This window comes from Motacilla alba, chromosome 3 (genome assembly GCF_015832195.1).
Source record: "Motacilla alba alba isolate MOTALB_02 chromosome 3, Motacilla_alba_V1.0_pri, whole genome shotgun sequence".
In the NCBI taxonomy this organism is placed as follows: domain Eukaryota; kingdom Metazoa; phylum Chordata; class Aves; order Passeriformes; family Motacillidae; genus Motacilla; species Motacilla alba.
Genome location: NC_052018.1, coordinates 89,669,456 through 89,684,989, shown reverse-complemented (window position 1 = coordinate 89,684,989; position 15,534 = coordinate 89,669,456). Strand labels below are relative to the sequence as shown.

The following is a 15,534-nucleotide window of genomic DNA, read 5'->3' as shown; positions in this document are numbered from 1 at the left end:
ATATCCTTTATTAGAAAATTCTTGTAGGCAATTCTTGATAGATGGTATGTAGGGAAGACAGACAACAACCTACTGTGCTGTTTTCTCTTTTTTTCTTCTTATTTTTTTCTTTTTTGTAGTATTTAACAGCCTACAGCACAAGATTGAGTGCCATGGAAGCATGGGCTATAGAGGAGATAAAAATATTTTATCAGTAGAGGCAACATTCTGTCAACTCCTGTAAAATTTGTTCTCTGCTGTTCTTTGACTCTTGCTGTCCTTACAAAACTATTTTTCATTGACTTAAATCTCTCCCATCCCAAAACACCAACATTGACTGAAACCTACGATCACAGTACAAGCAGCTCTTTTCTTTCCTATAAAGCAGTAATAAGGCTTTGATGTAACTTAAGTGGAAAAAAATCAATGTTTTTTTAGTAAAGACTGAAAAAAGGCAGTTTTAGTTTCCTTTATCAACTATTTTTCTTATTTACTTTGAAGGTTGTTTCTGCACAGTTCTGAGACAGATGGGTCCTTACAGAGGCCAGCAAATCAATGTTCAGGGGCAGAGGAGGAACTATGAAATCAGAGGATGCATTTTGTGAAGACCTGTATGAAACTTGCAGTTCAAAGCTATGCTATTACTAGGGTAATATAAAGGGTTGTATTGGCTTATCTCTCTTCCATCCACAGAAATGAGTGTACATAAATATCTACCTGCAGGCACTGGAGATAGTAAGCAGCTGAATTATGACAGCAACCTGTTTCACCAAAAATTATAGTTAAATACACAGTGAGGTCTGGGAGAGGTTTTAAGAGCTTTACCATCTCAAAAAGATGACAGCAAGGTAGCTGAATCAGTTTTATTATTTGAGATCTTCAAGTTGAACCTATAAGTGTACCAATGTTTACTTCACTACCAGGCATGCTGAAATGCTCTGAAACTTTTGAGACTTGACTCTTTTAGTATTCATGTAGCTATCTTTATTGAATGATAATTCAGTTTGACAGAGGAAAGTCCAAAAACTGGTGTAACTGATGCTATAATGGTGTACTCTGCTGCATACAGCGATGCTACAGTTATGGAATAAATCCACTTTAAATGCTCCAGGGAGACAAGCCCTTTGTCCTACCACCAGAGGTGGTATATTATTTACTAATGTACCAGGGTTTGGAAAAGTATAGGACAGAAGCAGGTTCCCAGAATGCTATAATTAATTTGCTTGCTTTAAGTGTTTTGGAAACTAGCAGCATCCTTCCACTAAGGAATGTGGTGCATAGCTCACAAATTATTTGTCCTGTCCCCTCTCTAACATTGTTTAAGTTGGGGAAGAGATGGAAGGAAAAGCTTAACTTTCTCCAACTGTTTATTAACTCCTGCAAGACAAGAAAAGCTACAACCATATGTTAAAATATTGTATTTCTCTGTTTATATTGGTGCTTTAGAATACATAAGGCAACCGATTTAAAAACATTTTCTCCAAGAAATCCAATCTGAATAATGAACCCTATGTGATCACAGGGAACAAATTTAAGTGCAAAGTGGTACATGCAGGAGATCCTTCAGTGGAGTGCTGAGAGTCCCATGAGGTGTGGTTCATTTATTTTTGTTTCTTTGGCTGTGAGGCAATGAACAGTGCTACCAGACAGTAGATAGTCCCTCCTATTGTCAGAGCCATTGTGGTCCGATAGAGCAGCCTGTCTGGATATCCCAGCTTCAGGTGTACTGGCAGTCCATCTGATCTCTGTGGGAAGAGTTCAAGGAGAAAACAAGCAAAAAAGAAATTAACACCCATACTGAGGTCATTGAGGAATAAGCTACTTTGGGTAAATTAAGAGACTTCTGAGAGGGAAATCTCCTGACAAATAGGCTCGCTACAACCAAGTATATTTTGTCTAGCAAGACAAATGCAAAGGCAAGTTAATTTTGTTAGCCAAAGCTGTTAAGTGCAAGCAGAAAGCATGTTTCTTGAAATGTTTCTCAAGAGGACCTGGATGGGAGAAGTGCCACTAACAACAGAATGTGAAAAGATATGCATAAAAAAATTATTCACCAAGTCAGACTAACACATTCCGAATGGAAGTGGCATGTAAGAGAGAAAAGGGAACATAATATAAAGCACATTCTTGAGGCTTAAAAAAAAACTTCACCAATTTGCTTTAAGAAAAGTCCTACATTTAGAAATTCCATAGTTAACAAACTGGCTCTGAAAACTTTACTGTGCTGCTCTTATATGCACTATAAACAGCTTAAGCAACATACAAATTATTCTACACAAACCAGTAACATTTTGCTTTGCTCTTCCACATCTGCTTTAAGGCATCCACGTGGATTCCCAGAGAGAAAGTGCTTCCAATAGTCAAACAGAGCAACAACCAATTTCAGCAAAAAGACAATGTTACTCATTTATCCACTTTCTGTATTTATCTACAATACAAGGCATATTATATACTTTGTAGCATAGTACAAGTATGTACTTGTACTATGCTGTACGTGACAGTTTCTTGACTAGACTTCACAGAATTTAGGTATCGTAGAATGGCAAAAGTAGTTAGCTATGTTAAAATAAGGACAGAAATGTCCCACTCTCCAGTTTTCTTTAAGTTACTCTCAAAGTTGTCATTACCTGAAAAACTTTCTGTAGGTCTGGCACCTTGTTTGTACCCAAGTAATGATCAGCTGCTGGTAAACCTGGAGCAAGTTTACTTGTCCCAAAAATCAGATCAGGGGATTCAGTGGGAATTAATGGTTTGAGTCCCTGCATAAATAAAGATTAAAATATCAAGGTATATCACACTGACAAACGTATCAATTGTCACATTAGGCAGGCACACTGCCAGTCATTACAAGGATACATTACAAAGAGTATTTATCGGGTATGAAGACTTGTGACAAATACATTGTTGACCCACTGATATCTCAGTGACAACTTGGAGTCAGAGCTTAGCAAGGAAAATAGCAGCCTCCCTTCCAGTCTCCTCATGGCATGAGTTTATAGCTGGGGTTTTTTTTCTGTGATGGTACTTGGTCCAAATTACTGCTTCTGTTTTCAAACAGACTATATGGGACTCGCTCTGAGCAGTAGGATTAGGATCAAGGATCCCTGATGCTAAGGTCAGAGTGAGAAATGAGCTCTACCTCCTGAATGCTGCAAGTAGTAGCCATAAATAACTGGGTCTTAAATAATTTGGATGTGTAGTTTGGGGATTCAAAAAAAATTAGGTATGAGGATCATTTGGGTGATACAGAAATTCTAAGTGGTGTTCAAGGCCCTTCAGAGACCCTGATATAGTACATATTTTGTGCAGTTGTAACTACATCCTATAGTTCAGATGTTGCTGCAATTTCCCACACCGCAATGAGAAGCACAGCTCAACTTCCTTTCAGTTCACAAGGTTGTACTCTGCATTTGCCATACCTCGAAACTACATCATTCAGTTCTGCGATTAAGGGCACAAAGTCACAGCCAATATGAGGTGGCCTCCTTGTCTTTATTACTGTAGTTACATTTAAGTTATGTCTGGACATGCAGCAGTGATGTTTCACATTGTGGCTCTCAAAACAGCTGCATTTTTTTTCCTAACTTGCCACAGGAATTAAAAGCTTTGTACAGTCAGTTCAATGCTACAAGTTTTTAATACAAACAGAAGCAGCCATAGGTCAAGTTAAGACTGCACTGAAATTCTGGTCTCAAAGGACTAGTTGATGCATTTTATATTGAAGAGAACTGTCTGACACTGTTTGGAGCTGGAAGCAGACTGGCACTCTTTCTTTTGAGCCAGCCATAGACCAGATATGTGTTTTCCTTATGCAAATTCTCTGCTGCAACAGGCATCTCCAGCAGAAAAATCAGGTTTCTCAGCCTCCCAAAATAGCCTATGGAATGGTCATCAGTGCTACACCCAGAAGATGTGGGTCCAGCTTCCCACTCTTCTAGTGCCTGACTGAATGTTAGAACCCACTTGTGACTTTTCTGGTTATGTTTTGAAAGGCAGCAGTAAAACTGAATTTCTTGGCACATTCAGTAACTAATGCCCTCCTACTGAGCAGGCTTGCACAGAAGGCAAGCACTGAATTATTTAAGACCAGTGACCAGTTCTGGCCACAGTGCTCTGAAGGAAGCATCTAGGGAACTATTATTAGCCAGGGGAAGTTACTAACTATATATTCAAGGCTATGTACCAGCTGCATCAGAGGCCCTGAAGAAAACAATTTTGGGCAAGTATTTTTGTCTATTGGAACTTTAAGTACTTTATTAGATATGTCTTTAAAGAGTTGGTGATTTGACAGAAATAACTATAGCACAGATCTTTATACTAAATGTGCAGGTGACTTCTTCAACAAAGCTTTTCTTGCCTTCTTGATTGTTAGTATCACAGCAAATGCAAAAATGCACATCTTTCCTGTGCCCTAAAGTTTCCAGTTCTGAATCTCCCTTTTGCCTTCCTGGAAGCCCAGTGTTTTCAGGAGCAGTGCCCTCTAATAACTTCAATAGTCAGTAAATCAACAACTGCAGGTTATTGCATACTTTTTCAGCCTTTAGAAATATATTCCTGCTCAGATGGTTGTAAGATCCCCTTCTGCAGGAGCTATAGCAGAGTCAGACCCAAATCAAGTGACAAATTTCATTGTGAAATCAAAAGGAACCAGTTCAGAAAACTCACATAATCATCAATGTACTGGTATAAATTACTTCCAAAGCAGCATGGTGCCACTTCAGGACATCACATAGCAATTTAAATAAAAAACACTGATGTTGCTCACTGGCTTCAGGAAAGAGTACAACAAAACACATGCTGCAGAAGGGAGACAGTTCAGTTTGCTTAACCCAGACACTGCATTAATTAAGGTTCCTCACCAATGTGAGGAAAATTTCACTTGAATTCCAAGTGAATTGAGTCCTGGCCAACAAAGCCCAGTTAAATCAGTGCAAATGGGTGCCTGTTCCAACTTGTTACTTGCCTGTGGTTATTGAGAAAAACTGGCAAGTGCTTTATCTCACACCCAGTTTACTAAGCTTAGCATGGCTGAGAAGAAATCCACAGTGTAATGTAAAGGCAGAATTTCACTGCAGAAAATTTTTAAGTAAGAACTGATACATCTTAAATGACCCTTGGTCACTGTATTTAACATCACTAAAACCATGGGTTTATTTAATGACTGGTATCAGTCACTGGTATCACTACACTCAGGAAAGTACTGAGAAATTATTGCCTCTACACATTTGACCTATGCTTCACTTTAAAAAAAGGTTAATAATTGATAATTCCTCTTCTGATATTAAGGTGGTAATCTTTTATTTTTAATCACTATGACATGATTTTTTTTTTCAAGTCTTGGACAAAGTACAGCAGATGTAGTTATGCAGAAGAGTCAACATCAGCTGATTTCATCAGCATGCTACAGCAATTACTTTTGAAAAAGTCCTGAAAGTTCTCAGTGAAAGGTCAAGACATGTAGCTAATCCAAAAGAGCAAACAGTTCTCTGCCTACCCTTCTGTGTGGAGTGTGTTTGTTTTCCTGTCAGAGTCTGAAGATCTCAGGACCCAATGTTGGTTGGCCATCAGGCTCAAAGTTAAAACAAATTTACCCCTTGCTACTATGCATCTGCAAGTCAGATTTACATTTCTCTGACAGCAAAAAACAGTTAAAGACTTGGAGCATAATTTAATGGACATAGCACCACTCCTAAATTTTGAAATGTAAGGGGAGTTGCTCAAACAGATCTGAGAATGAGAAAGGAGAGAAAGCTGAGGTAAGGACCAAAGGGGAATGGGGAAGTTACTCTGACCATCAGTATTTCAGAACATGCATTGAAATAACTTCTATGAACCTACTGAACCTAAACACTTCTGAACTAAGTTAGCAGGTCCTTCACGGTAGAATACACCTCACTGCCTTAAGTTAAATGTATTTGTTATGACTAACACAAGGCTCTTGGGTAAAACCACTTGAGTCTTTGTACTGGGATGACAATCCAGTGACAGTGATTTTGTGTACATATTAAGTATTATCTTGGGCATAAAAGATTACATATTATCGATTCTCAACAAACTCTAAGCAATTCATATTGGCTAAAATCAAAATATCTGTGGCTCATGGAGGCTTTAAATAGCTACAAGCAAAATAAGTTGCATGATGTGACAATACTGTAGTACAAGTACATTTCTGCTAGTAAATTTCTTTTGTGTTCAGTAAAAAAACTAGGGAAAGGTTCATGTACTTGACCTCATCTGACACCATTTGAAACTGGTCCTGGTGACTGTACTTTAAACATAAGCTAACTCTTTAATATTTTTTATTGAAATTGTAATGGTTATGGCAGTCATTGTCCTCCTAAATATGAGGAGTAGTTTTGAAACTGTTTCACTTCTCATCGAGCTAAGGAAGCTCCCATTTATTCAAACAAGATAAATTGTTCAGACTACTTTATATAACTTTGTAAAATGCAAAATTAAGTCTTCTAAGCATGCTAAGTCTGAGATGGAAATAATGATATGGATTTTTTTTGTTAGTATAAGCTGTTAGTTATGTTATTGTCAGCAAAATAATTTCTGAAATCCACTTAGACTGATATTTTGCAAGCCCACAGTAAGCTTAAACCAGCAGCAAAACAGTATTCTGTTGGGAAGCACCAGAATGTAACAGCACAGAACAAAGAGAATTAGCATACTGCATATTTTACCAAGGAGAATTTGAATGGCAGGATGTCTTCACTTTTCAAGAAACATCAAAATAAATATAAGTATAAAAAGCAAACCACTTTACACGCTGAACAATAGTTTTAATAAATGGAGCAATTAAATCAATGGGAAAAAAATTTACTTTGTTTTGAACTTAACACCTTAACACTCATGGGATTACCCTTATATTTCACTTGCTGTCTATTGAAAACATTTTTAGTAGACTGATGCATCTAAATGTGTGACCTAGGAATTCGGTCAAGCTTAGGGGAAAAAAAAAAGGAAATTCTACAAAAAAGCTGGTCTAATAATACTATAAAAAGGGACTGAAAGTAACTTTTAAAAATGTAGGAGGTTCTTTACTGTTTAGGCTTGAAGTCCTTCCCCATTTCTCCCCAAAGCCTTTGCTCTCCACTATGTAAATGAAGTATCAATGTTTATTCTCTGAACATAACTTTGTCTAGAGAGGTAAGAAGTGCCCCAATCACTGCAGTAGTGCTGGATACATTGCTACTGTGTAAGTGCTGTACATACTAGAATATTATTCTGCTGCCTTCTGTTTCTTGCACTCCTGACCCCCAACAGCTATTCAGGAAGCCTTTCCAAGTGATGGGGAAAGACGAGGACAAAAAACCTTCTTGGGACAGAAACTGCTATATCAGAAACTCTCTGTTACCTCAATGTTTATTTAAGGTCCTAGGCTAATTCAGGATGGAAGGGCCCTCTAATGCTCTTTAGTCCAGAGCAAGGTGACACCAGGTTTCTGAGGGTGTTGTCTGGCCTGGCCCTGAAAGCCTCTGAGGACAGAGCGCACAGCCTCCCTCTCTGGGCAGCTGCTCCACTGCCTGACTCTTCCCACCATGAACATGTCTTTCCTTCTGTTCACTCTGAATCTCTCTCCTTGCAGTTTATGCCTGGTGTCTTTTGCCTTCCCACCATGGACCACTGCCTGGCTCCATCCTGCTAACCTCGGCTGGCTGCTGACCTCTGCTGAACTTGCTCCAGTTGCCATTCCCAGAGCAAGAGGCCCACGGCTGGACACAGCACCTGGATGTGATCCAGTAAGTGCTGAGCGGGGGACAGCGTTGCTTTCCCCAATCAACAGCTCACGGGGTGATACAGCCAGGAGGCTGCTGCCATCCTGCCTGGCAGTACCTCCAGAGCTCCACCACAAAGCTGCTGCCACCAGCCCCTCAGCTGCCACCCCATAACCATAGAGGGCTCTATCTAACCCCAAACCATAACCCTAAACCCTAAACCGTAAAATGAAAAAAAAAATTGGTGACGGAGTCGCTGTCCCCGGAGGGACAGTTTAAGGTAAGCCTGGACGTGGCACTCGGTGCCATGGTCCAGCTGACATGGAGTGTTCGGTCACAGGCTGGACTCGGACGGATCTCGGAGGTCTTTTTAACCTAACTGATTCCGTGACCCGCTGATTTTAAAACCCCGCCAAGCACCGCTCAACTCTGGAGCAGTCCTGTGATGAAAGCGCGTTAGTTTCTTGCTCTAACCCCCAGCACATCCCACAGCCGACTCCAGGGCTGCGGGGCAGAGCGCGGCTCCCGTCTCGCCCAAGGTCACGCGGGGGGCCCGGCTACGTTCGGTGCCCGCGGGGGCGGCCGATGCCCGCCCGGCTCAGCGCAGGCCCGCGGCGCCGCAGCCCCCGCCCGGCTGCGGGCTGTTACCTGTGGCGTGTAGGCGGCGGCCGCCGTGGCCCCGGCGAGGCGCTGCGCGAAGCCGCTGAACTTGTAGTACATGGCGGGCCGGGGCGGGCACCGGCTGCGACGGCTCGGCCGAAAGGGCCCGCCCCGCCCCCGCCGGCTTTTCCGCGGCGCCGTAACGCTCAAGGGCCCCACCGGCTCGCAGGGACGCCTGCGCGAGAAGGCGCAGAAAGAACGAGACTAAAAAGAAAAAAAAAGTCCGAAAAAATACGGTAGCTTTCGCCAAAGCAGTGCGAGCCCGCCTCGCCCGAGCACGGCCGCCGCTCGCGGAAAAACGAAGCCGGCGCCACTTTCCAGTCAGGCAGGGAAGCCGAGTCCCCGGAGCGGCGGGGATGGGGGCGGCGGGCTGCCAGCCCGAGGCGGAGGGGGCGTGGTTCGCCTCAGCCAATCGGCGCAAGCGGGAGGCGAGGCTCCGCCCACACCGGGTGCCGGGGGCGGGGCGGGGGCGGAGCGCGCGGGGCTGCGGCCCCCACACGGCCCCGCCCGGCCCGGCCCGCGCGCGCCGGCCGCTGCTGCGCCCGCGGGGGGAGGGCGGCGCTGGGGCGGGGGAACGCCGCTGCGCTGGGGCTTAATCCACGGGGACCCGCTGTGCCCGTAGTCACAGAATCACTTAGGTTGGGAAAGACCTCCGAGAGCATCGCGTCTAGCCTGTGAGCGATCGCCACCGTGGAACGAGACCAGGGCGCCGAGTGCACGTCCAGGCTTTCCTTAAACGCCTCCAGGGACGGTGACTCCACCACCCCCCCCGGGCAGACCATTTCCGTGCCCAATCGCTCTTTCTGTGAAGAAATTCCTGCCTAAACCTCCCCAGGGGCAGTTTGAGGTCATTTCCTCTCATCCTGCCTCTGGTCGCCTGGGAGAGGCGGCATACCCCAGCCTGGCTGCAGCCCCGTTCGGGGAATTGTAGTGACAAGATGGTGTGGGTGAGCCTCCCGTTTTTCTCCCTGCTCCTGCAGCTGCTCTCACTGGACTTGTGCTCCAGACCCTTCCCCAGCTCCACTGCCCTTCTGTGGACACGCTCCAGCACCTCCATGTCCTTCCTGAATTGAGGGGCCCAGAGCTGGACACAGGACTCGCTGTGTGGCCCCATCAGTGCAGGGGAAGGATCACTTCCCTAGTCCTGCTGGTCACACTGATACAGGCACTCTAGAGAGAGAGACACTGAATATTTATTTCAGAGTTGCACAAGCCAGGGTCCTCAGTGATATTCCAGAAATCAAGTACAGCAACTACTGAAACTTTTTTCTTCCTGTGTATTTTAGCAAAAAAGAGGCATTAATGGTAATTGGCTAGAAGTTATCTAGTTCTCTTTTTACTTAGTATTCTATCTTCTATTTGTCAATTATTTTCTTGTTTCCCATACTAATTAGTCCACACACTCAGTCTTCCTCTTCTCTTGGGTCTGTGGGTTTCTTGAGTTGATGGTCTGAGTTGGGTGGTTGCCACCTCCCTCTCCCAGGATTACCTTTTACCCAGTCGGAGCTGATTCAGTGCAGTTGCCAAGTTGTCTTCCTTATCTTGGAAGTTGCATCAGATGTCTCTGTGGTCTGTAAATTCTGCAGTCTTTGTGTCCACTGTCATTGGTACAACCTTCTTCCTGCATCCTAAACCTTTGTTAACCTCCCACTAGGTCTGAGACACTGAATCGTGTCAAGCCCTAAATCTTAATAAGGTTCAACAAGGCAATTCTACCAACAAGAAATTTGACTTGGTAACCCCTGGACACCACTGAGAGCTTGCTTGTTAGCTGCAATCTGTTTCACAGATTAACTCTCCTTTCTTTTTGATTAGCCTGCAATGTATACAAAGATTAAACAACATCCTTTCTTAAGAAAATTTTTACATAATTCACATTTTGCAACAGATACAACAGTAGTTTTGTTTTCTGGAACTAAATTTCTGTGTCTCCACTCTAACAGGCAATTCACATGTCTCTTATCAAGGGATTCCTTTCTCTCCTGACATCTTCCAAAAACACCTGAAATGTTTAATTTGTTGTGTAAAATAGGGCTCTTGCTAAACAAAGTCAGCATCCTAAACCAGGGGACCGTGATATGATGCTGCTTCTGTTTGTGAATTTAGTGTTCCTGGGAAGTCAGCAGCCCCTCATCTGCCGTAGGACATGGCACAGCCTTGCCCTGCACAGAGCTCATGGGCCTGTGGTATTCCTCCATCACTCCATGCCTGCTGTGGATCCCAGGCAGGTGCCAGCTGGTGTGCTGTTAGTGACCCAGAGCATCCTGCTGTGACAAATCTAACAGCATGAATTCATGGCTGCAGTTCATGCTGTGGGTTGGCTGAGATTAAACATACCGAGGCCTGGCTGAAAAGGGTCATTTGTTGGTAACATTTAATCATTAGTGACTTCCACCAGTTAGATCATTGCTCACTGAGAGTCCCACATGCAGTTTTGAAGATATGTGTGCTATAAAAATATCTGTGGTCATGCACTGAGTGAAAACTATTAAAATGTGCTTTGCTTATAAACTGGGGGAAGATCTATTCATAGGAGATATTTTAGAAAGTAAAATACCCATATAAAATGTGCGATATGATTTCTTTACCCACACGTGTAACGCCTTCTACTTAGATTTTAGAATTTGAGTTTGGTGGTGGCAAAAGGGAGCCTTGAGTTGTCTTGGATTTAGCCCCTTTTGAACAGACATCCTATATAGGATAATCACTGCCCAGTAACAGGGGAACCCCTTGGGAGCCCTGCACACCCATTCACCTGTGAGAGCAGGGCTATGAACCAGAACTCTGGGTCTTTGCTGCACCAGTTCTTGCCTGTGCCTGTTGCCCTGAAGGCAGGTTTTCTTCTTGGGAAAATTTCAAGCCCACAAACTCTGTCTGTGCTGTTCTGCTGTTGAGAGAACCAGCTGGGTCCTCCTTGCATAGTACCCTGAGTGGACGTTCTGACTCTGTGTCAGGAATGTTAACTGGAGAGGATATGTTATTTGCTCAGTAAGTAGGAAATTTATGGAAATATTTTGTAAATGTTACAGGAAGAATTGTGAAATCCCTGTAGCTTTCAAGACTAGGCAGTATTAAAGAACTGGAAGATGTGCTGCATAATTTATGGTTGAAAAGAATTTGTTGATCAGGATTTTGTTTATTCCTGAGAAAAATAAACTAAAAATGGTTTGCTGACAGGTCTGTCAATAATGGAGCAGATGACCTTGGAGGTGTGGTACACATATTCTTTTAGTAGAATGATATGAATCATAGAAAGATTTGTGTGGTAACAGTCTTGACCTTTTGAAATCCGTGGACTCTAGGTCGTATTATAATGATTTTGGGTATATTTGTCTGCAGGTTCCTCCAGTTCAGTTCTTCCAGCATTTGCCAGAACAAGTAGGTGTGCCAACCTAAAGTTGTGTTGTATTTTGCTGTTCTGCCTTTCGTTCCAGTAGGAATGCATGCTGCAGTACCACCTGAGGTTTTGGAGCAGGTCATGCCTTGAGATAACACCATTGTGTACCTAGTTCTTGCTTCATTGTTGCTCTTGAACCAAGTTCTTGAAAAGTCGTTCAATATTGACTGAAAGCCAGAGAAAGAAAATGTTCGTGCCCTGGAGCTCCAAGGAAGCTGTGAAAAAGGTACAGATTTATCCTCTTTTTCAGTTAATCAATATAAGTCTTGATACTTAAAAGTAAGCTGTGAAACTTTGCTGCTGCAAGCTGTTGGAACAAAACCTAGGTGTCGTCTCTCTCTTGTTTTAGTTCACAAAATTGAAGATGGGGAATTGCTTACCTTGCAAGACAGAGGCATGGGAGGATGACGTGAATAAAATTATAGTTACAAATGGAAGTTCTGCTGTTGTTTGTGTACCACAGGAGCATGAGAACATTCCATGGGCAAAAAAAAAAAAAAAAAAAAAAAAACAAAAAACAACCAAAAAAACCATGAAGTCTTTCCTTTAAAGGAAGAAACTTGCTTTTGTCTTAGACTTGTGGTTCATCACTTGCTTTAGTCTCTAGACTTGTGCCAAGACCGCTTCACTTATCAGGCTTGCTGACATAGTGGATAATCAGACTCTAAAGCTTGCTGCCATAGGAAGTTACTGGGGAAAAATGAGGTCACTCACCCTAGAAGGCTTCAAAGATAGATTAGGCATTTTGGAAGATCATAAAACTTTGTACAGTTAACATGAACAAAATGTCCTGGAAGGAAAAGACTTTCTGCTTTGGACTTTAACCTGAGGTCTCACTTTTAGACACTGAGCCAAACAATTCATGGGGACTGGCAGTTGAAATCTGGTCTGATAGGGATCCGTGTGGTATTGGCAGCAGCTAAGGAAAATAGAATCTGGCAGATACTTTTTTCAGATTTTCCTTTTTCCAGATTTTTAAGATCACTGTTTTCATACGTGCAAGTTTTTTATCGTGGCTTGTTCCTGGAATAGCACTAAGATTATGTTTCAAGATGAGTAGATCTCTTGGAGGGAATGAAGGAAGCAGAGTACCTTGAGTTTATTCTGCTTTGTTGTTGTTGTTGCTGTGATTATTGTATTTATTTTCTTTTTGAGGATAAAATAAATAAAAAAACAAGACCATAATCAGTTGTTTAATGAACAAAACCATCATATGCTGATCATTATTTCAGCACAGATGTCTGTAACTCAAATTCTGTCAATCTGCCCATGCAACTCTGTTCTTGAATTGCTGAGAACAACTGTGTGGGTGGATGTAGAACATAAAATTGCCATGTGCACTTATGTTTTGTTTATGCAGTATTCATTTTTAAGAGTACTAGATTGGATTTGCTTAATATTTGTGCTGTGTGTGTGTATACATAATATTTACAAACCCCCAAACTAGGAGATGATCATCAAGACAAACTCTATTAATGCAAGAGGCTGATATTGCAAACACATTCCATTTGATTTATCAACTGAAATAAATAAATTAAGTCTATACACGCACTGAGGTGGTAGTTACCTCTAAAACTTGTACCTGAATTTGTTGGTGCTTTTTCACCCATCTGTACTCCATAGAGCAGAGATGACTTAGAAATAGGCTTCTATAGACAACTAAGAGATTTCTCTTTCCTAAATCTGTCAATACTGAAAATTAATAAAAATTGTAAAGTATTTTAAAATAGTAATAGATTTAAAATATTAATATAAATTTAACCTAAGTTTTTAATGTGTAACTTTCTCGTAACAGAATTCTTGCTTTTTTTTTTTTTTGAAGGAGATGGTATTAGGGAGGCAGCCATTTATATCTTCTCTATAAATTTAGAAATAATTCTGTATTTCACTTCTGTTTCCTGTGCACTTCTTTGTCTAGAGATAAGGCTTCTACATGTGAAATACTTCATCGCAATAGTTACTTACTAGCAATTTTGGCAATAAAGGCATTGTGTTCACTGTTGTATGATGGGGATCAGGAATCATTTTTAAGGTGTTGAATCTTATCTGGGGTTATCTACTTTTTGTTACATATGTCTAGTATTCTTTTCAGGTTCCCATGCAGAACTTGTCTGAGGAAGTAAATGAAGGAATTGAGAACTTTGTGATGTTATTATTGTAAAGCCTGAAGAATGAATAACACTTCTGGGGCACTAGGGTATGGTTTTTATAGACCGTTTCTTTGCAATTGTGTATTACCTGAATAAAGGCAGAATGGAAATTGTGAAAACAATGCTTTATTCCAGGTGAGTAATTCTTTTATTGTATATTCTTTTATGCTCCAGTTTATAGATGTGGAAAGCATTAGAGGAACCTACAGTAAATATTGCTTTCACTATTTTTCAGCTTTGTTGTCCTTGCTTTTTTTTCCCCTCTTGATTTTCAGAATTGCAGAAGCAAAGTAATTTTTTTATCTGATTGATACATCAATGTTGGCAGTCAGTGAAATAATAATAACATAAAAGCCCTGTTCATTCTAGTTTTGAGAGAGTGATTTCAAAATCTCCAGGCCCTATCTCTATGGCTTGTAACAATTCCCAGTTTTGAAATGCTGCACTGTAAAGTTGGATATTTTGCCTCTGGCTACTGACTTTAGCATGGATAACCAGAGGTCAAAGTTTGTGTGCATGCTTTCTGTGCTTTCTGCTGCAACACATTTTCTTATTTTATAACCAGAAGTGAAATCTCATTATTGCAGTACCTTACTGTTGCTGAACTTTTCCTTTAAACACTGTATGTGTAGGGAAATAAGTTCCCAAATAAAATGAATGGTATCCTTGGACATTGAGAGGTAAAATGCATCTTCAAGGTTTTCTGTTTTCACAGTGCTACTAGTCTTCTTTCACCTCTTCCTTTTCCCTCCCTGGGCTGTAAGCGTTTCCCTTTCAAATAATCTACAGTACACAGCAAAGGTTTCTTTTTTTCAGATGTGTTGTAGATATTGGAGGAAGATGCATTGTCCTTGTGTTTAATTCCTTCTTTTCAGCATTTTCATGTGCAAATTCACAGGTTGGAGTCCAGAGACAACCACATCCTCAGTGCAGTATTATAACAAAATTTCCTAAATAAGATTATGTTATAAACAAAGAACCCAGATCACCAAAAAACCTCCCTTGCAGTTGTGTTAGAGGAAATGTTCTGTACAAATGAGTCATTTGAAAAAGATCAACAGTAAGGTGTTGTGATGGACTAGAGAAAGATGCCATGCAGTGTTTCTCAATATTAACACTAAATTACAATTGTGTTGGAACCAAACAGGACAATTTATGCCAGGGAGCTTGACTTGAATACCTAAGTCTTTTGCTTTCTTGTCCCAGTGCCCACTTGTCAGTCATGCTTAATTTCAGTTGTTATGAGACACATTTCAGAACATTCTAGACAGCTATATTTGGACTTAATCTATCCTTTCCCAACAATAACACTGCTCTGTATTTACTCAAGCAATTCCATAGAGAAGGCAATAATCAATGAACTTGTAGGATTACCAGCACCAGCTGCTCAAAAATCATGAGATTTGGTTTAAAAATGTGTCAGTTTATTAATATTTTAGTACATGTCACATTTTACCACTTCTCTGTTATGCCTCAGGGTATAAGGAACATGCATATGTCAAAGTCATCTTTCACATGATGAGTTTTAGTAACATTTTTCATAAGTAATAAATGCCAAAAGTTGGAAACTTCTGTGTTGTAATGTGCTGAAGATATAAACTGTTGGAGCTCCACCCTCAAATTAGGG

General features: G+C 41.4%; 1 protein-coding gene across 2 annotated transcripts; it reads right to left on the bottom strand.

The window, feature by feature from the left end:
* Positions 1–828: 828 nt before the first annotated feature.
* LOC119699609 (cytochrome c oxidase subunit 7A-related protein, mitochondrial) lies at positions 829–8,733 on the bottom strand. Of its 2 annotated transcripts, XM_038133341.1 has the most exons (3): positions 8,349–8,733; positions 2,607–2,738; positions 829–1,724 (listed from the first exon to the last, which is right to left on the bottom strand). In XM_038133341.1, the coding sequence occupies exons 1-3, from the start codon at positions 8,418–8,420 to the stop codon at positions 1,581–1,583; spliced, it is 348 nt and encodes a 115-aa protein (XP_037989269.1). In that variant the 5' UTR covers positions 8,421–8,733; the 3' UTR covers positions 829–1,580. The 2 variants fall into 2 exon arrangements, with proteins under 2 accessions (XP_037989269.1, XP_037989270.1); XM_038133342.1 differs by lacking the exon at positions 2,607–2,738 and having other exon boundaries at positions 8,349–8,722.
* Between the last annotated feature and the right edge of the window lie 6,801 nt (positions 8,734–15,534).